At 39.1% G+C, this 22,744-nt stretch overlaps 1 protein-coding gene across 2 annotated transcripts in view; it reads left to right on the forward strand.

The window, feature by feature from the left end:
- Positions 1-22,744, forward strand: part of LOC101860814 (serine/threonine-protein kinase PAK 1) — a 26,105-nt gene extending 3,361 nt beyond the window's left edge. For both annotated transcript variants that reach the window (XM_035969886.1, XM_013082739.2), the window contains exons 2-9: positions 6,022-6,260; positions 6,776-7,016; positions 7,459-7,642; positions 8,502-8,565; positions 9,778-9,976; positions 10,810-11,087; positions 12,609-12,738; positions 13,979-22,744. In XM_035969886.1, the coding sequence (XP_035825779.1) occupies positions 6,064-6,260; positions 6,776-7,016; positions 7,459-7,642; positions 8,502-8,565; positions 9,778-9,976; positions 10,810-11,087; positions 12,609-12,738; positions 13,979-14,167 (1,482 nt within the window). In that variant the 5' untranslated portion in view covers positions 6,022-6,063 and the 3' untranslated portion in view covers positions 14,168-22,744. The remainder of the gene's footprint in view (positions 1-6,021; positions 6,261-6,775; positions 7,017-7,458; positions 7,643-8,501; positions 8,566-9,777; positions 9,977-10,809; positions 11,088-12,608; positions 12,739-13,978) is intronic.

Raw genomic sequence — 22,744 nt, forward strand, 5'->3', positions numbered from 1 at the left:
GGGCGTGGTTGTATCACATTGCACAATTAGAATTAGATCTAGATTTCTTGATCCATCCCATGATCTTTGTCCCAACGCGAAAGAGGATGAAAAAAGGAAAAGTGAGAAAATGCTAGAGATCTAGATAATTTCCATCCTTGTTTTGAAATGCCCTGTGCCAATAATATTTTGTAGTATTCACACACCCTGTGCGAATATAATTTCATAGTATTCACACACCCTGTGCGAATAACATTTCTAGTATTCACACAGTATTCACACACCCTGTGCGAATAAAATTTCACAATATTCGCAGTATTCACACACCCTGTGCGAATAACTACAGCCACCGGAGAATAGAGGTGAAGTTTATAATTTTTCCCGAGCGTTTGGAGAAATAATCACTTTGTTTAATTTTTGGTTCAACACCTTTTAATATAAAAAAACACACTTCTGCGTGGGTTTTACTGAAAAGCATTGGATTAAAGAAGTTAAAGGTTAAAAAAATCTTAATTTTCAGTTTCCAAGGACCCTCAAGCTATGGCAATTCGAAGTGGCTATTCGGACTCGAGTCTGAATATAATTTATTATTTATAACCTTCCGAGGCTATTCAGACTCAAAACTTCAATAAGGCATGCGCTGGAATTGATGTTTTTCATTGATTGTATGATTTCAGCATGACTTACTTATTGCTTGATGATTATCCAAACTAACTCTTCTGCTGTCATTTTAATACACACCGCCGAAAACTGGCCGTAATCGTGCCTCTTAGTTTCTCAGCCCAGCAACATCTGGAAGTCATTAAATCGCTGTTGGAACCGCTCCGTGCTGGGTTACGTGGGGGTCACTGTCCGCTCCTGCGTGCATCAGCTACAGGCGGGCAGGTCATGGTGTAATCGACACTTTTGACACTAAATATCGGCTGCATCCTTACTGTAACCACGAAATATTCCATACCAGAAGAAAAGACCATGTTTCCCTCTCACGAGTCTACGAAAACCCGACCTAAATGCAATAATATTTGCTCGTATCACGTGTGCAAAATGTTCTCAATTTCAACTAATATTTAACCTATGTTTATCGTGCTTAAGGTTTTTTTCTAAAGCGGTTTATAAATTTCTCAGATTTTTGGTACATGTACGGAGATAAAATGTTTTTTATGTATGTAAATTTCATCACAGTCGGGTGAATGGTTGAGGAGATGTATAAAAAATTTAGTTACGTTCATCTGATTCTCATCCAGTGCCTGGTTATTCGCCTGTGTAACCGTACTTGCTACTATAAATTCTATAATGCCCTTTTAAGTTCTACAGTTCTCCATCAATTTCAAAGATTATAGTTTCCATTCTTGGGATACACACTTGTGCTTCATGTGCATGAATTCTATCTTGTTAATGGGACAATTGTTACAATATTAGGGAAAAATCCATCAGCCCGTGATTCATTTTTAACAAGTTGGCTGAAAACTACGAGTGAAACACTTAAGCACGAAAAACATACCTCATCTTTAAATAAACTTTACCTCATTTGCGGGTTTAAGAGCGTAAGTTAAGTTCAAATGCGGCTGAAAAGAAAACCTAAGGCACGTGTGCCATTGCAAAAGTGTTGTTTTATTCATGTATGAAGTAAACTATTCAAACTGAACTCGACCTTTTCCCCTAACATCAAAGTCAATATAATACATTGCTAGGAGCGGGAACATTTGAAAGCATCAAAACTAAAATACCATGCCCAATAAAACTTTAGAAGATTTAAATCTGTGTATGGACATGGAGAACAGCCTTTCTGTCTGTATACACCAATCACAGGTTAACTTCTAAACATGTTAGATTTCCAAAATTGTTCTTCCTGGCAACCACCAAAACAACACGTTATGCAGACGCCTCAAGGCTTTTAACGTGATGCTGTATAATAAGACAGGTCTTTATGACCATCAACAGTGCTATGGCCAAATTAAAATTTGTGTCTTGAAAAATCCGTACACGGGAAAACTCAAGTGGTTGCTCAAAACATTGTCAAGCGAAAGGTGCATTTGTTTTTTCTTCGCTAAAAATGTTTCCCGTCAGCTGGGGCCAACGTTTAGTCCTGCTGTCACTTTCGAAATCTGACAAATGTGCTCATCATCAATGCGGGAAATCTTCCCCCAAATCATTTCCGCTGAAATATCAAGAAGTGCCATTGAAGACATAGTGGACATTGTTTTCTTGCACGAGAGACACCAGAATTAGATATTTCTGTGCCATGCTTTGGCAAGTCGGGTTTTCCATTGGTTACTTTTCAACGCCCCGAAAAAAATCGCCAGTGACCACGTTTGACCCAACTCAACCAACTTCTACCACTACTGGAGAGCTCCAGGCACTGGCTTCTTGTCCTGCCCTTTCGTTTCCAACAAGTTCTCTTGATGCTATGTTGCAGTGTGACATCACTGTAGTTTCTGTTGATCATGCTGATGTTACAACTGACGTTAAATCCAGTTGTTGACACTACATTTCCTTTGCACCACCACGTGACACAGCGACATCCCCTCAGCATCATTTAGTGACACTGCCATTCTTTTGTCAGACTTTGGCACTATGGAATCAGCCAACGACCCATCAGTATCAGTTGTTGGCACGGTCATCTGTGCAGCAGGCATCAGGGTACTGACAACAGTCTCCTAACTGCACGCGCCAACTGCAGAAGTTGTTCTTGCCAATGAAGAATTATCTGTCCTGACCCCAAAACCAGGGAAAAAAGGTGTTAAAAATTGGCAAAGAAGCAAATATTTCTCAGGGAGTCGGGGCAAAGTTATGTCTCTGCCAAGGGTCCCCAATGACTTTCACGCCAACTTCTGGAACCTTGCAACCGTACCTGCAAAGGGTTGGGGTGCAATTGTCGTTCAGACAAAGACAGAACAGTGACCTTTGACTATGTGTGGTCACTGTCGTAGAAGAGTTAAAAAAGCGTACGTCAACTGTATAGTTGACAGGGCTGATGTGATGAGGAAATGAAAAACTTCAGAAGCATCCAAATCAAAGGGTCTCTCTTCCTTGTTCATATCAGTACTTCATAAAGGAAGGTGGAGTAAGAGTTGTGATAGCATGAGAATGTTTACCATTATCCTAGCTTTAGGGGACTGGATGATTCGAAATTCCACTGATTCTTTAGGGTCAGATTCAGAACTGCCAAAGGCAGATTCACCCTCCTGTTTGAAGTGATGAGAAAGTGCTTTGTAGATGAATTCTTTGGAATATTACCGAAATTCCGTCTTACTGTTGTTGAAGAACCTCGGCAAAGTGTTATCAGGGGCCCCAATTTTGTTCTCTTGTGGAGTACCGGTACTTGAAAAGGTGTGAGAAACTGGGCCGCAAGGGTCTGGGACTAACAGCGTTCAAAAAGTAGTTTCATAACAACAGTTTGGTTTTGAATCATCTCCAAAAGGGCCTGTGTGATGTATGTGAATCCCACAGGGTTGGAAACATGGACGAAGAGACATGGGAACAGCACATGAGGCTGAAGGAAAGAGCTTTTTTTTAAGAAAGAGTTGGACTACAAACTGTCTCTTGAAGGTTCAGCTGACGGAGTCAGGACTGTTGCCATCTGTATGAACTTGGAATCTGTGCTTCTTGCTCCTTCACTTCAGGCATCTGCCATCTACTGTCAGACAATGGAACATAAGTATCTAGTCAAAGGACACACTCACATGGACTTTGATTCCTACTATAGTAAGATAGAACAAGCATCAAAAGGTGTTCCTAACCCTATCTTCCTGTCAGCGAATTACATTAGCCTTATGGGCAAAGCCAGGCGCAACCCCAGAGTCTTTGAGGTCAATACCTTGATCACACATTTTTCAAGGATTATTCCAAACGATGATCAATCAAAAGTGAAAGAGGTGACCCACATGTTGTGGACATTTGTTGTCTTAGGTATACGCCTGATCGAAACAGATCCTTCAAGTTGACGTTTGATGAGGGGTTTAAAAGATCATCCTCGAGAAAGGGAGTATACAGAGGTAGCTACTGAAAAATCTGGAACACAGAGGCATTGAAGTAGAAGATCACATTGGTGAAATGCAAACACATCCAGGGACAACAAGCGATATCCCTAAAGACTAATCTGTTCTACAATAACATGTGAATTTAAAAAATAATTTCAGCTGCATCTGAGAGAGAAATGAGGAGGAAGAGGAGAGAGAGAGAGAGAGAGAGAGAGAGAGAGAGAGAGAGAGAGAGAGAGAGAGAGAGAGAGATTAATAATCAAATATTGCTGAAATCGGTAACTGGCTGCAACCCCATGTTTGACTGATAATAAAAGAGTACCAACTGCATCAAACATCTCACATTAACAGAGTACAATCATTATAACAATGAAATGAAGCCTAATTTTTTTCATGACCGTGAGATCATTAAAAATCAGTATTTTATTGCCTCAAACACAATGATCTGTCGTTATTTTAATTAAAACACCGAGAGTTGTCTCTGCCAGCGTCGCTCTTGCCCTTGCAGCGAGCGAGACGGCTCAGTACTGTACTGTACTGAGTGCTCCCGGTAGTTTTGCGGAAGGATTCATTTTAAATAATTCCTAGCCGATGACTTCATTCTAATAGAAAAATAACAATTCTTTCTATTGATACCTTTTTAGACGGTATTTTACACGTTTCGTGTTTAAAATGATCTTTGTAAACTTAGAAGCTTTTTTTTTATCCAAACGCCAAAGGCCAAAAATAACCACGGGAAACCACACTCAAAGCTGTATAGTTCTCCGCTAATGAAAAGATGGTATTTAATCATCAATCTTTCTTCAAAGCATTTGAATGCATGGGTGTCAATTTTGAACCGGCCCACTTCGCATTCCACCGCGAGGGGCTTCCCTTGCCACGGCGATTCTTCAGCTCATACTAGGATTATAATATACAAACAACTTACACTATTGTAAAAAGGACATCTGAACTTTTTCAAAGTGTTCAGCATTTGGTATTTTATAGCAAAAGAGCAAAGAAACAGAGATCTGAATTACCCCCATTCTACTGAAACCACGCACCTGGAAGGCCGTGAATAGGCTTATGTGACGTGTTTCGCTACCTAATTATACGTTTGCAATAGCACCATAAACACACGAGAGCGAGCACACACAAACACACACCCACACACACAAACACACACACACACACACACACAGACACACACATGCAAACACGCACATACACACACTTACAAACACACCAACACACATACACACACATGCACATAGACCGCCTCGCTGGCCTCATGGTAAGGAGTCCGCTTTGAGAGATCTAGAGGAAGGTTAATTAATCTTTTAAAAGCACTAAAACACAATAAAAACAAATTTTTAAAGTCAACCCAAGTGTAAAACTGAAAGATCAACAGACGATCACAGCTAGCAGTAATATTGTACCGTTTCATTGAGTTTTACAACGCTCATATTATGTGAACACATTCACAAGAGTAATGGCTGATCTGTGATGCAGTGGGTAGTTCGATGATCTCAACCTTTTATTCTTGGTAGATCGGCTGTGCCCACCCGGGTTATTGTTCCATAAATTATGATCTGAATGTCGTATTATCCGAATATAGATCATCAAAGAGATTGAGAATGAGAGTGGGGTCTTAGGGGTGAATTTTGTTTAGTAAAAATTTAATTTTCTTAAAACAGCGGGGGTCTTTTAAGCGAACGGGGATTGTAAGTACAATGTAAGTGGGGAGATCTTAGGTGGAGACTACTGTATTATATTATATGTAATTGACCTTGATTTTGTTAGAATATAACCATGGTCATTAGCAACAGTTATAACTTGTTTAGTAGTAGTTTGTTTTAATTTAAAATTGACTGGCACTAAAAGAAATTATAGGCTTCCTTTTCACCTAATGTGTACATTGACCTCTGTTCAAAACCAGCCAGGGAGCGACTTTTTACAATGAATTAAATAATGTAACTGGCCTAAAGGCCAAAGGTTACTGATCACTGATGTAGATTATAGTGCATATGTGTAGTTCTCCAATTAAATTCAAACTTGAGGAAATTATGTGTTATGTTCCCAGGGTTCAAGCTTGTTGAAAGGACCATCAGATCTGATTGCCACAATGCCTCTCAAAGGTTTTTTTCGCAAACCGAAAAACTCTACAAGTTCCACCAAGTCAGGGGAAGATGAGGTCACCATGTCTATAGGGCAGCCGTTCAACTTCAAGCAGAACTTCCATGTTGGCTTTGATAAAGAGAAAGGTTCTTTCGTTGGCCTCCCTGACTCATGGCAAAACATCCTCAGCACATCCAACATCACGTGAGTTATCAGCCTCAGTAACATTCCATACACATCATAAAGTGCTCAAAATTTGAATTTAAAAAAAGTCAGTATTATGTCATGATGCCATTTGAAATTGAAAATTCTTGAAATTGATCGATGTTTTCCAAGAGATTTTTCCCATTAAGTGACGTCCTTAGGTGCATGCCAACCTGTTTAACTTTTACATCATCATGTCATCTTCACATCTCCATGGATCTTTTGTGTTCTGGATGTTTTGGATAGGATGCTGAGCAGAGTTTTTTTCTTTTGCATAGTGAATATCGTTACAGATGTACTGTTTTCCTGTTTTTCACATTTTTTTCTTTCTTATCAACAACCCATGATCCAGAATGGGCACACTTTTGTTTTCATGTGGTTCAATGGTTGTGACGAAGTGTGAAGCAACTTTTTGCATGTTGCAGTATAAGTATATATATATAAGTATGTATGTATTCATGTATAAACCAAATTCAGTAGTGTTAAATGTGACCTGAGAATGTTCTCTGCTACAGTCAGAGGGAGCAGGAGGAGAACCCAGAGGCTGTGGTAAACTCCTTGAAGACCTACACCCGCTCCATCAAACGGAGGTCCTCTACTGCAAAGTTTATGGTTGTTGCTACAACAATTCGAGAATCTGATGAACTCTTAGATTCAGATGAAAGATCATCATATGGTTCAGAGAAAAGTCAAGAAACCCCAACTAGTCCCGAAGTTGAGACAACAGAGAAGAAAGACGAAGCGATATCTCTACCGGTGAGTCTTCTGTTTATTGGGAGAACTGATGTGTTATGTCTTGTGGATATATATCTTTAAAGGTATTAGTTGGGGAAAACGAAGCTGAAAAGTTACTTTCAACCATGTTCTAGGCCTGTTTATTTATGTCTTGGAAGTTTTCACTTTGATGATGTATTGTGGATTGAAGGTAGTAAATTCATCTTGGATCTTAAAATATCAGCTTTTATATATATATATATATACATATGATTGAGTTGAGGTCCCTTAAGGATGTTAAATATGCAGCAATGTTTCCAAACAAGTATGAAAGAATGTATGACTTGAAAATGCTTGCCCATTTCAGATGCAGTCAGTCACAAAGCGCACAACTACTGACAAGTCCTCTTTGAAAGAAAAATTTGAGATGTTTTTTTCCCGGAAAAATGTATGACCTATGGTTCTTATGTCTTGCTTGCCACAGCCTGTGTCTCCCAAACCAAAGAGTCCAAAAGCAGAGCCGGCAAAAGATGGTGCAGCCGCTGACGAAGTGTCTGATGGCATGGCCAGTATGTCAACTGGAGATGAAGCAGATGGGGAAGTTCTCACAAGAAGACCAAGGTCTCAAAAGAAAACAATGACAGATAAGGAGGTCAACGAAGCACTCAGTGAGTAACTCTGTTGCTTTGAAGGAATTTCAAAATACAGAATATGTCATCATCTGGCGACTCACAGTGATAGATGTTGTGAGTGTGGCATATTTTTTAAAACTCGTGCATTTGAGTTGACTTTAAAAAGTGCTGAACTGTCTTACACATATATTCAGGGCTGCCTATTTATACTGATATTTCCGGTAGTTAACGGTTTTGGACTTGATCTACTGCCATACCGATAAAGGTGTCCAAACAACCGAATTTTCGATAGGCACCTAGACTGAAAGCAAAGAAAAAGGCCTATTCTGCAGTGCTTTCAATCTTCCTTGTATTTGTGAAATCTGTACTTGCCGTCTCATCTTGTATCTTTTAACTCAATGCATAAAAAAAAATTACAATGTTGTAGGTCTATTGATATTCCGTAGCAAAGGATCTGTATGTGCCTCTGGAAATTTGAGGTAGGCATTGTTGTGTATAATTACTTAAACGTTGTTCTTCCTCCTCCGCCCTTGCCGTAGACAAAAACAACCCAATACTGTAGTAAAGAACAAAGCCAAAGACTTGCACCTTTTTATAACATGGCATTGGGCCGAATGACACTCATTCAAAGGCTACTGGATAAACACAACATCAACTAAAAAGCTATTGAGTTGGTACTGACTTTGCTGTTGTGTGTTTGAAAAACTTTCCTTGTCCCTGAAGCTGTTCTGTTCTTCAAAAGGGAATAAATTTGTGATGTGATGGTCATTGAGGACAGGTTTGCTTATATGTGTCTTCGGCTGACCAAGAGATTGTGATCTAGCAAACCTTTGCCTTCTGTGAATACCTTGGAATACTCAACTTTACTAATGTTTGTTTTTTTCTTGTTTTTCAGAAAAGACAGCAAGTCCGGGGAACCCACAGGACAAGTATGATGTCCAGAAGAAACTTGGACAGGGGTAAGTACAGTACTTGAGAATGGGTGGGTATATCGAAACTATAATAATAATAATAATGTTGTTGTTGTTGTTGTTATCGATCCAGCAACATCTGGGCTCTCGCCCTTCTGTCCAATGCTATGTAGTGATAAGTGCAGGTTTGCTGCAGTTGCTATAATGTTCCGTAGAGTGTGTTGTCAAAGTTAGGTCTTGGAGGGAGAAGTGTAGCTCAGATGTTATTTAGGGCTGTACAGTGGAAAAGGTGATGTTCCACTGTCTCATATGCATAGTCACACAAAGGACACATTGGGGGAAGTTCTGGTTTTATTCTGTTCAAGTGAAAGTTGAGCTGTATATGTTCCGTTCGTAGGCGAAAGATCGTGGTCTGTTTCTTTCTCTGTAGGTGGTTGATATTGTCATTTTGTTTTGTTGTAGTCGCATGTTTGAAAACTGCTCTGCCTTTCCCAAGGCCCATCAGAGCCATCTATTCTTCCAATCTTGTTTGCTGTTGCTTTTAATGATTTGTTTTGCAGTGCTGTATGAAGTTGGAATGTTGGGTTGTTCCTGTCTAGATCCAATAACAACAATAATAATAATAATAATTATTATTATTATAATAATAATTGCATTACTATAGCACATATCCATTCTCTTCAACATGCTCTATGCGCTTTACAACCATTAGTACCTCTGCAGACCCAAGAACAGTAAGAAATATTGTCAGCTTTCGCTTTCTGTAAGTAGTTATCCATTCCTACCTGGTTGAAATGAGGAAATTTTGTGTAAAATGCCTTTCTCGAGGACACGAAGTTGGCTCCCTGACAGGATTTGAACCCATGAACTTATGGTTGCGAGTCTGAGAGCCTAACCTCTAGGCTACCAGCTCCACTAAGCTTCACTTAGGAAATAGATCCAAATTGGTGCTAATATTTTATATCTCTTATTTTTCTTTTGAATTTGTAGATTCACTATCAGGAGTAATACATGATGTGACTTTCTGTTGACATTTACCCTTACAGTAAATTTATTTCATAAAGGCCACAGAAAAGACAACAAATTAAAGTTAACTCACTGGATGGGTCTCTGGCAAGATATGACAACGGGGTTGGACATGTAGGTGGAAAGAAGATATGGATGAGGAGGGCAGTGTGGTGTGTGTATGTGTGTATGTTTGTGCGAATGTGTGCCTATGAATTGTCTTTTCACATCCTGCTTATTTACTTTCCATTACAGAGCGTCAGGCCTGGTGTGTATGGCCAAGTGTAAAGAATCAGAGGAGGTGGTTGCCATCAAAATGATGGATTTGAACCAGCAACCCAAAAAGGAGTTGATCATCACAGAGATTGAGGTGATGAAGCAATACAGGCACGAGAACATTGTCAACTTCCTCGACTGCTACTATCTGGAGGACGAGCTCTGGGTTGTCATGGAGGTGAGTAGTGTAGTGTCCTTGTGTGGGTTCTTTAACTCTTTATCTCCGGCAAGCCGCTCTCAGTGGCTCACGGTAGGAGCCACTGTGCATGAGCCGGCTCGGGCACATTCCTTTACGACGATTTCGACATTGAATTACTTTTTGGCAATTGCCGAAAACAGGTCTCTTATACCGGAAGTTCATTCATTATATGAAGTGCTATCAAAATAGGTTTCTATTTAATGACACATTTAATGACGTTTTTATCATTTTAAAATTTAGCTCCAAAAATGGGCCCCGGCGTAGTGGGTTTACCCCCCTCGGAGATAAATTAAAACAAACACAGAGTTCAAGAATTGGAGTTTATTCACTCTAATAAAGCACACACAAAAGTTTCTACTTCCTTCCTACCCCGCGTCTACGCTATAACTCACTCAAACTCAAAGCCTTGGCCTCCACCCTATGCAACTCTCCTATCTTACTTGATTGTCTTAAGTAGGGGTCATAAAGTTTATGGTACCTGAGGGAACGGTACCAGAAAGCCAGGCGCACAAACAAAGAACAACAGACAGCCGACACAACACGTATTGTAGAAGTTTATGACATGTCCTATGGACACACAAATTTTTTGAGGTTTGGATTAATTGTGAATTCTTTATCTGGAATAGATTATGTCTATTTAAATATTTCATGCCAGTATTTTATTTTGTGGCATAGAGGTGTTTTTTTCTTGCCATTATTGCTATTCTTTGCAATTCTGTTATGACAAGTTTTCTTCTTAAAGTCTGAAATTTTTGTTTTTGAAAACAAATGTAATTATGGAAGGAAGAAATTGTAATCTGTTTTTTCACTAGTTCCTCGACGGTGGCCCACTGACAGATGTTGTGACAGAAACCATTATGAAGGAAGGTCAGATTGCTGCTGTTTGCCGGGAGTGTCTCAAAGCCTTGGAGTTTCTCCACAATCGAAACATCATCCACCGGGACATCAAGAGTGACAACGTGCTGCTAGGTATGGTCGGTGCGGTGAAGGTCACAGACTTCGGCTTCTGCGCCCAGCTCAATGCGGAGAAAGGGAAAAGAGACACAATGGTGGGCACGCCATACTGGATGGCTCCAGAAGTTGTGTCCAGGTAAATATTGCACAGGCTTGATGTGTTCTTATCTGTTTGAAGTATGGGGTATATATTTTTTGTTTTGGTAAGTGTTTTACAACGCTCGCAACTGCATAAGGTCATGTGAGTGCCTGGGACACATTAAAAATTTTCAGTTTGGCAGAAATTTTGAATTTTGCACTGGTGGCGGCTGAAGCCTACTCTTTTTGATTTTAGGACCACCAAGGGGTCTTGAATGTGCGTAACTTGCGCACAGGATCTTCGAAATGTTTTGCCGTTATCCGAGAAGGCTAGGACTTATATCTTACCTACCATAAGATCAAGGGTGTGGCTGAAAGTCAGCAGAAAGAAGAAGCCAAGGAGTAGCAGTAGAAAGGCTGCAGAGACTCAGGAGACCAGGGGAGGGGGAAATGGGGAGGAAGGGGGTGCAGAAAGCGGAGGCCAAAGTAGACTACAGAACATGGTAAGAGTGGAGGAAAGGAGGTGAAAGTAGAACATTTTTAGAGAAGTGGCTGTCAGGTTTCGAACCCAGGGCCTATTGAATGAGAGGTGAACATTGTAATCTCTAGACCACGAGAGCTCCGAGCAGATATATTTATATTTGTTAATTATAATGTAACTGAGTGTAGATAGCCGAACATGCCATAATCATCACAGGTTGTAGATAACCACCTCTTCCCACTTATTTACATTTTTTTTTCTGTATTGTAATGACACTGTCCCCGAGCACATCACAGGCTCACCTGTGGCCCTGTGCAGAAGTAGTAGCTTGTCCTGTTATGGGCAGGGGACTTTGTGGAGCCTGTTGCAGATATTCTAGTAGCGAGTGAACTAGTCGGACTTAAAAGTTTCACTGATATGTTCCTGGGCAATTTGGTCCTGGTGAAAGTGAGCTACAATGCGGTGACCAAATATGATGCAGATCTAGTGACTTCCTTTGTCGCATGGCCTGTGCCTAATTATTTCATTACAGATGAGTACTTAATAGTTGTCATTTAAAACTTAACAAAAGGGCGCTCATATGACCTTATGCAGTTGCAAGCGCCAAAAAATCTCTACTTAAACTAAAAAAACTTACAGAAGCATTTTGAATAATTGTAAACAGTCAAACCTCTACATAAAAGTCATTCCAAATCACAAAGTGAAGTGACCTATTTAGACAGGATCTGAGTTATGGTCACTTGCTAGACTTGACAAAGTCAACAGATGGTTTAAAATCCAAAATCTTAATGGTATCTTACCATTTCTTTTCCATTATAATGTTTATCTGTCGCAAGAGCGTCTTTACTTTGACTGAATGTACACACTCAGTCTAAGGACAGGTTATCGAGAATCTTTTTTGTAGCTAGTAGCGGCTATGAGAAGGTTTTGAGGCTAACCAGTCACGAAAATGACTGACTGACAGGGTCCGATTAGAGCAAATTAAAAATATAGGAAAAAGCAAGGGTGTCCCAGAACAGTGGTCATTAGTGCAGGTGAACACCATAAAGAGCTTACCACTAAGGCAGGTTCAACTGTATTTTATTTGCTTCATTGCAGAAAGCAGTACGGAAACAAAGTTGACATCTGGAGTCTGGGCATTATGATCATCGAGATGTTGGAAGGGGAACCTCCATACCTGCATGAGACAGCTCTTAAAGCCATCTACCGCATTGCCACCAAAGGAAAGGTAGGTTACTGCCAGAGGTCTGACAATGTACGAGCAGATTTTATTGTTAGTAGTCTGTTTGTACTTGGTGTTGGCTGAAAACTTCTCCTTACTTATTTTCCTTGAGTAGAATGTGTTCAGGTGTATTTGCATTGTTTCAAGTTTCCATCAAATTTGATCGGATATCGAACATGAGTTGTGTCGAATGGGACGGATACTAGTTTTTCTGCTTTGTTTTTAACCCTCGTCCTGTTGGAGCCAGGTTTATGTTTCCCGTTATATAAGCGTATTTCGGCACCTCGCCTTCCGTCCGTTCCTGAATCAGGTGATGACCGGATCCCGCATCTGGCAGCTCAAGTATGTGTGCGTCAGTCTGATTGAGTTTGTGTGCGTTTGTAGCCTACTTTTAGAACTGCCTGCGTTGGTTCGTAACCGAGGCACACGTCTCATTCAAAACACTTCAAGTTGGTAGCTCTAGATATTCATTCAATGAAATTAGAACAAAATGACCCACTAAGACATTATGAGCTCGAAAGAATAGCCAGGAAACATGACTTCCATTTTTTAATACGAAATCTTTCAAATGAGCTTAATTTTTATATAAAATGATATTACCTGATAAAAATAAGCTTATAAGCTTATTTGATGAGTTTTGAATACCATTGTGCGGATAAAAAGAACAATTTGAGGGCAAAACATAAGGAAATTGACTTATATTATTCCCTTTCGAATCCCAGTTCATTCTTAACAACAAGAGCGTTTAAAAAGGTTATTCGAATGGGCGTAACTACTCGTAATGTCTTATCAGCTTATGAGAGGGGGTTATTCTTGTGTTCACAACACTTTATAAATATAAAGCTGTAAAAGATAAGAGTGTTATTTTCATCTTCGATTAACACACCCCCATGGTATTCATGGCAAAAACACACTCGTTTCCAGTGCCGCTCGCTGTTCACTAACAGTACAATGACCTCGGTGCCTCACCGGAAACGTCCGACGTAAGAAGTTACTGATAAGTCTCGCATCTTGGCACAGATGCAGAACATTAGCTAATGGCATTGTCTTATGGAAAGTGGTCACTGACATTGGAAGGAAAGACCAGTTTGTCACATCTTTTCTACTGAAAAAAATTTGACTTATCAAGGAGTGGAAAGAGGAAAAAAGATTGCTTTGATTACATGTATAAGCCATCAATGTGTTATTTTTTCCTCATTTGTTGAAGGTGCTTGACATTGTTTTTCTTCTCTCTCCACCTGCTTAGCCTGAGATTAAGGATGAGCACAAATTGTCCCCGGAGCTGAAAGACTTCATCGACAAGTGTCTAGAGGTTGACGTGGAAGAACGAGCCTGTGCCACCACTTTGCTCCAACACCCTCTCCTGGAGAAATCTATGCCACTCGCTACATTGCGTCCACTAATTTCCGCGGCACGGAACGCGATGGGAAAATGATCATCCTGTCTCACCTAGTTTGTCATTCATTAACTATTGTTTGTATATGGTGACTGTTTGTTTGGAATCATGTGTTTGCTTTTTAAAAATTTGATTGCAAGTACATGGTTTGTGACTGTTAGTAATGCTCCCACGGCAACAGCTCCAAATGAGGCTTAATTCACTGAGCATAACTAGAAGAAACCAGCTGAGAAAGAAAGTTTGGGTCAAAGCATCATGATTATTTTTGTTTTTGTATCAAAATGAATAATTTACGTGCACAAACTATTGCAGGGTTGGATTTTATGAAATAATTTGGCCTTTAGTGAATGAAGGTGAGGTATTTAACGGAAAAATAGGTTTACCTTATATTGGCACACAAAATTTGTGTTTGGTTTTTAGTGATCCCTAACCTTGAAATATCTCAGCCAATGCAATCGATAGAAATATTTTGGATTTATTATAATCATAATTAAGAAAATGAGGGTTATTGTTAAATTAAGTCTCATTTTGAGATGTTGCCAAGTCTATGCACTCTCAAAATGATGTGCCCCTCACTTAAATGTATCAAGTCAGCAGGAATGCTGAACAACTGAGTGTGTTGCTTGAATTCTCTGAAGTGGTAGAATTGAATATGTTAGCCTTAAAGTAAGAAGAGCATCATTGTTTTGCAATCAAATCTTTCTCCCAAGGGCTGCAGAACAGCTACTTCATCTGCAACTAGGTGGAAGTTTGAACTCAGATACCCTGTGTTTGAACTAATGGTGATCAACACATACTTTTAATAAGAATTATGGGGAGAATCAATTTTTGTCATTCTTATAGTATTGAATGATGACAGAGAAAGTCAAAACATTGTTATAATGGAGTAGTCTTATCCTTACATGTAGTAGTTGCAAGGGTTTAATTAAAGATGTCACTTTAAATGTCATCAACGTCTGGAGAAGCTTTTCATACACTGTACACTTTATTGCTTCACTCTTGCAAAGATTGTATATTTTATGGCTGAATTTCTTGAATAGTGCATATGCAAATGGAGTTTTATTACTGTTATTTTATATTTTACTACTGCACAAGACAGGTTCAAGTATTACCTGTCTAATTTCTTGCGTTTCTAGGTTCCGTCACAATATCTTTTATTGAAAGTTGAAGAATAATTATGTATTTAGTTGCACTGGTTGAAAGGAATGTTGGAGGAAGTATTTTAAAAATGCTTTGATGGATTTAAAAGGGGGAAATGTGTTTTGTTGAGCAGAGAGGTAGGAATAGAAAGTTTGTCACATTCCGTTGTCTAAAGTGTTTTGTTTGTAAATGGAAACTTGTGACTCGAAATGGGAGAAGATGGGAGGGATGTAGAACATGTTTACTTGTTGTTTTGTGGTTAAAGGTGGCTGCTCAATTCTATGCAAATGTGTTGGCATGTTCTGTTCACACTTAACATTGAATCCTTTCCATGATCTTGAAAAATGTTAACGAGGAGAAATAATTTAAGAGCTTTCCCTGTAGCGTGAAATTATTTTATCATTCAGGGGAAAATCCTGTTGAAATTATGGCTTTTTTTCCAGACCATTTCAGGTTGTAGGTCTTGTAGAAGTTGACTCCCTTTTTACAATCACATGTTACGCAGGGTGAATGCGAATAATGTGTGTACTTGCTTTCTTGTTTTTGTGAGGATGGTCTTGAGACACAAGGTATTCATTTATGTGCCTTTGGTTTTCGGATGGCTGTTTTTCTGTTAGTGTCAGCCTTGGATGAGTGCCAGAGTGGACTGGTGTTGAGACCATGAGGTTAGCAGGTTGATCTGTTCAGACTTAGAACAGGGCACAACCGACTGGAGGACCTGCGGCGAACAGCAGCCTTTGTACCAGAGACAGGAATGTCCATTCAGAGATGAATGAGAAGAAGAAGAAGTGGCTCCTGTTCTGCCTGATCCGAAATTCAGGGTTTTTAAACACTTGGGGTTTTATGAAGTCCAGGGCATGGCTTTGTAGAGGGCTAGGGCCTGTCTGTACTATGATTGGCTAGTACACACTGGCTCCTTGGTGATATTTTTATCACAGATTCTTGGCACCTTGGCTTGCAATCCAGGGTGTCTATTTTAAAGGTTGCTCTTAGTCATAACGCCATTTAAAAACCTCTCTTGAGGTCTTGACTGAGCTATCGCACTACCAGAAGGGATGTTGATGCCGCTCAAGTGATAGCCATCTTGTCACTGAATTGTTTCAGCTGTCTTCTTGTTGAGGGGAAGGCCAGTGATTTAGCCTTTTCAGAATTCCAATGACAGTGGCCAGTCACAACACTGATGTCAAGAAAACTCCTATTAGGCACAGAATCCATTCGTTGGAGTCTCTGGCGTGTCACTGCTATGCTCCATTGATGACTTCCTGAAAATGAATAATTTTACTTGTATATTGTGTCTGAGAATACCCTGTGTATTGTATTTGTTCCAGCAAAGTTTTATTTTTATGGTGTTGAGGAATCTTCATGACCACTGTCAGCAGTTTTCCCAACCCCTTGTATGCCTTGGGCAATGCCTTACACTGCAATATACAGACAAGTGATTAAATTACTCAAACCTCCTTCTATAATGTTGGCGCTCATATGACCTTATGCAGTTGCGAGCACCGTAAAATTACTAAAACAAAAACTTTCTATAATGTGGCACTAAGCCAATTTGCAAACGCTTTGGATTGGCAACTACTTGGAGGCATCGGTGTGGGGGCTGTTGGAAAATCTGAACCATCAGCGTTTGATTTTTGCATTCCACATGAGATTATTGCTGCTGGCTCTCATTGTGCCATAGTACAAGCTGGTCACCTATAGGAATCGGCATTGGTTGGATTTTTATGGAATTGTAGATCTCCTAAAAGTTTTTGGAAAGAATAAAAACATAAACATTGCTCTTAAGTTCTTAGTTTTGCTGTTATTTGGTCTGCAATCCTGTGCAAAATTTTCTAATACAAAAGTCAGATTTCTTTATAAAAATTCTTTTTGTTCCTCTTAAAACTTAAGGAAAGCGTGTGGTTCTTCTGAGATTGTTAGATTTTTGTGTGCCATGCAGGTTTGGTAACTGTACTTGCTGTTATTTAGTCCTTGTGTTTGATCTCTTTGTGATGAAGTGAAAATAGTTCCTCTTTGTATTATTCTTATAATCAGACACTTGTCTCATGTTTGTGTCAGGTGCTTGATTTTATTCAAACTCCCATCATTTCCTGAAGTTGGTTATTTAAAAAATCAGAAAAGGACATTATTTAAGGCTCCATGTGTACATTCCACAACTTTTATAGGTAGCAGAGACTTGTCAACAGATTGCTGGACCTGAGGTTACAGTTTGTGGAGAAATATTCATTTGTTTTATTGAAATTTAATAAATTTTCTCACTTTGTAGCAGGTATTGAATTATATTATAGTTGCTCTTGATTAAGATTTTTTGTTTTTGTTTCTATGGTTAGTAGTCTCACCAGCAGTCTTTTTCTTGCCTGTGTGTTAGCGGATGGTTGGAGGATACAGCACTAGTTGTAGCCCTACTCCTTTTCTTTCCTGTTTTATTTTTCTGTATGTCTATCTTACTTTTCCCCTGCACTAAATGGCCATTATTATGTTGATGTGTCTCTCTGCACCAGTTCATACTCGATTCAGCCTATGTGTTAGCCTGTGGTTATGTCCTGCGACTCAAACCGCAGTGAGAAGATTGTGACGGGAAAGTGAGATCTGCCAGTTAGGGGTGCCCACTAGTCATGTCGGGTCGGGTCGATTTGACAGTCGGGGCTAGCCAAAGTGAGGAAACAAAGCGGCCATCGTGGCACAAACCGATTGACTCAGTCGGTGACCTGCAAAAACAGATGCGTTTTTTATTTGGGCCTGTGAGTCTCGCGATTGGGTGGTTTGCTGCCAATCACAAGGCTGAGTCACATGTGGCACCCTCTTCGAAAAAGTGCGGACTTTGGGAACAGAGTTACCCTACTTGTGTGAAAAACAATAAAAGCAAAACTATCAAACTGCTATTCTTCTTCTGGAGAAATGAAGGAGAGCTTCAAAACAAAAACTGCAGCGCCATCTGAACCAATGCTCGGACTTCCTAAGCGAGGACACTTTTTTGGCCGAGTGAACTATCTTGTTATGAACGATCCTTGATAATAGAAAGCTATCGATGTAGATCTAACCCTTGTTTATGAGATTCCAGGCTGCCGCAGCACTGTAACAGGGAACTGTGGAAAGGAGCCTTGGAAGTCATTGAGGTTAAAAGTTTCTCTACTTTAACTTCCATGTTGTTGGGTACAATCGCGGCGGCGTTGTAGTGTGCACTGAAACCACCAGAAAACAACCCGACCCGATCGTGCCAATGGGCACCCCCTATAAGTACTTTCTGGTGGTGAGCCTGAGAGAGAAGAAGGGATCCTGACGTGTTTTTTAATGTGCCTATCTGAACACACATGCACTGCACCACGCCTTGGGATTATATTTATATGTATAATGAACAGCAAGCTACACCCATCACAGTGCCTTCAGCTACCGCGTTATCAGTTTCTTCTCTTCCCTGATTAAAATCTCCACCAAGCGCTTGGCTATCAGCACAAGTACATTCTTATTCCTTTTCTTGCTGTGCAGTATGCATATATATATATATGAATGGTTTGATCTTCATGAGTAGCCTGAAAAACTTTGTCATATTAACATTCACCTTAGGTGTGATTTTAACATTTAGTTAGAATTGCTGTTGGCAATGAAATAAAATCTGTAGGTGAAGAATTGATGAGCATCTGTTAATTTCTGTGACCGTTCCCGTTAACAATGTAAAGATTGCAGAAAAAATTGTTCGTTACTGAACGTTGTTTGTAGTGTCTTCCTGTTTTTCTTACGATTATTACAGTACAGAAAATGATGTTGTACTTTGCACATGCATTACATTTATGTCTATATCATTATTTATTTGAAAATATAATGTGCAAAATTGTGAGATATTTAATGATCTTCATGGAAAATTTGAGGATTCCTACGCCATCCATCTGTATGCTGAAAATTTGAAACGTGAAATGGACAGCCAACTACTTTGAAAATGGAAAGGATTGAGTTTTCAAGTCTTTAATACTGTCCCCTAAATATCTTAACAGTAGTGCACTCTTTTTAAAAAAAAACCAAAATTATCATCGGCAGAATTCTTACGTAATGTGGAATATGTCACGGAATTGTTTATTTCGGAAAAGTATGTAAAAGGGTATCTAGATCTACCACTTTTTTGCTGGAACTGGAAAAACTTTTCATATAGCAAGGACAATGCCTCTTGGGGCATTTGTATGAACAAGCTAGCTGAAAGCTCAGGGTGTTTGTTTTGTTACTTAAAGTCGCAGTGGGTAGATACAAAAGCGAGAACACTTTGTTTGAGACTTGCACAGGTATTTACAGGGTCATTCTCTGGATTATCACCAAAGAGCGAACATAATTGTTACAGTGCTTACATTCTGTACAAGATTTATTCTCAGTTTTTATGCAGAAAGGCACTAATATAATAATAGCCCCAGAAATACAATGCGAGGCAAAAGGTGCCATTGTACTAACAGCAACATACTAACGAGTTAAAGAACAGTAACACTATGCACATATCATGACACTTGTTTAATGTTTGACGTTTTCATAGAGGCCAGGTGTACAGGACAGACTTTCTTGCCGCTTCATTAATTTTAACCACTCCCCCCCCTCCCCCCCTCCCCCCTCCCCCCTCCCCCCCCCCACACACACACTCTCACTCACACACACACACACTATTTTCAATACAACTTTCTTTAGTAGTATTGTATTGCACTGTTGCTGAAACATCTTGCTTGGACCATGTATTTCTGATGTAATGCGAGGTGTGTATCTAATGTGTTGAATGAGAGAGTTGTTATTTAACTTTTGTTCAGTCTACAAATTGTTTGTCTACTTAAGTTTCTCTCGTGATGACAGTATAATAATATGCTCTGCTTTGGGGTTCGAGCATAGGAACAAGAATTAATGGGAATAATGATTTAGGAGGATTATGTTTTGCAGCCAGTGATCTTTATTTTTGTCCAATGTGGTGTAATGGTCAACATACATTTTTGCTGATGCGTTGCTTTGTAAAGTCTTTCTGTGTATGAAAATTGTTGATGGATGCTCTATGGTGGTGGTCCTCTTCTATTTTGGTTCATATTATATTAAATTTTTTTTTTTTTTTTTGGTGAATTATCTCTTTTCTTCTCAGCACTGTATAATCATTGCGTCCATCTATGTTTTGTCAACTGAATTAGATAAGTTCATAATCTCGTATGTAATGTAGTTTATCTCATTGTGTACAAGCTTTGAGACCGGACTCTTTTTTCATGTTCTTATTTCACCTTGTATTTCTCTACTTCATTAACAGACATTGCTGCTTGAACCTGTAATTCTGATTGGAAAAAAATGTAATCTTTTCCTATGTTTAATCTTCTTGTACTTATTTGTTGTTATATTACTATTTCGTTTCCTTCACCCTGTCCTTTGTTGATGCCAGGAACCTTTTATTGAAAAAGATTGTGACATTGGATTCATCTTTCATATTTGTTTGTCTTTGATAATATTGTCTCAGGCTTTAAACGTTGCTTTATGTGGATTATGAATGAAATATGTTTACACATCAGTATATAAAGTGGATGGCAAATGCATTCCTCCAAACTTTAGTCTCCAAATTTCTGTATCGCCTCAATTAATATTTTCGCTTTTTGTTTATAAAAAAATCTAAAGATAATTACACTCAAGACGTGCAATCATTTGAAGTTCATTGCAGGAGTGTTGTCATTGTTAAGAATTACACTAGTTTCAAATGTTCTTTTAATTTCAAGTTGCTTAGATATTTCATCAAGGGATTAGTTACCTTGTGATGTTTGTCACTGTGAAAGTGTTTGCGTTTGCCATTGTTGTTTTCTCAACTTCACGTCCATTTAAAGCTGACAATTTAAGACTGATGCCTTCTCTTGATTTGACCTTAATACAGAATGAAATAAAATCAATGTAAATACATTTGAGTCTAACGAAGGCAAGATTTTTTTCACCTATTTGTATAATCGTAATAGTGGAGGAAGAACGATGGGTTTGGTATACAACAAGTGTTTTAAAGTCCTCAAGTAGCTGCCAAGAAAAAAGCTTAAACTTTGGCTTTGTCCGTGGCCTAACTATTTCCTCTCTGGTGATCCCTAGCTTTAGCAAAGAGAAGCAGCTCTTGTTGAAACATTCACTAAAATAATTATGTAAATTAGTTTGTGGAACAAGTTCGTTATTATTCTCTAACACTTGGTACTTGTTTCTGTGACATAAGTCTTTGCAGTGGTGTTGGTGGCCAAGTAATTAAACTACCTGACCGGTGTTAGGGGGTTCGAACCTCAGCTCAGTCCAACATTGTGTCCTTGGGAAAGGCACTTAACACAAATTTCCTATTTGGCTTGGTCCTTTCTTTCAGTGATGGACTTTAAAATTGGAGGTTTCGATTCTTAAATTATCTAATAGTGTTGATAGGGGTGTTAAACCTATAACATAGTCTTTGCTACCAGAGTTTGTCTTCTCTGTTCACTGCTGTAGAACAGTCTCCACATTCGATTCATGCGCTGTCGCCCTCAGTTCTGCCTCTTATAGGAACTTTCATAAGAGGATCCTTTCATACAAAGAAGAGCACATATTTGATAAGGAATTGAACTTCAGTATTTACTGCCATTTAAGAGGATCTGATTCATAGTCAACAAACAGACAGCTTCATGAAAATTTTAGTCGTCATTGAAAAAAACAACAACCAAAAACCAAAAAAACCAACACCCCCCCCCCCCCCCCCCCGCCCCCCCATAGTAGGGCCTATATCTTAACTTTCGCTGTCAGGGTAACTTTGTGTAGACAGAGAGTTGTAAGAAGTGGTACGGGAGTTATGTGTGAGTCTGCAGATGAAAAAGATTTACAAGTAAGTGTCTTTTTATTGAAAAAAAAAGTGTATAAAGAAAAAGACATAAAGGTATAAGGATCTCGAAACTTTCTATGGCAATTAAAAAAAAAAAGTACACCACAAAAAGGGCTCTTAGTCTTACAAGAACAAAGAATGATATGGTTTGCATCATGTCTCTTTGTTCCTTGTGTACTTTAAAAAAAACATTTTTGGGAGGGGGGGGGGGGGGGTAAGGCTGGGTCAAAATGTACCAACAGTCAGCTATCTGGTCCTAGCATTCTCGCAACTGTGCCATTTGTTTTAGGTATTTTTGTTGTTGGGTTTGTTTTTTTTTGTTCATGTTGAGATTGTTATTGTACATTAGTCCTATATTTTGTATCATTTACATTGTCCACAGGACTCAACATTCCGTGAAGAATATTCTAGTATGTCTTAAAAGTGTCATAGACGTTTTTGTACTATTATCTTTTGGAAGTGTCATTTGTCGTGTTTGTCTCTCCTGATTATATAGATTGTGGTCAAAATATGTGGCTTGTTTATTGTCAGGAACGTCTTGCTAGGTTTTATTCATGGATCGGAGGGGCTGTAAAAAAAAAATCCACTGGTAGTGCATATAGTAGGCAGTCTTGTTTTTTGTTTGTTTTTAATGTCCCTCTGTATTAAATCTAAAGCTCAAA

Source organism: Aplysia californica, unplaced genomic scaffold, assembly GCF_000002075.1.
Source record: "Aplysia californica isolate F4 #8 unplaced genomic scaffold, AplCal3.0 scaffold00191, whole genome shotgun sequence".
Taxonomy (NCBI): Eukaryota; Metazoa; Mollusca; class Gastropoda; order Aplysiida; family Aplysiidae; genus Aplysia; species Aplysia californica.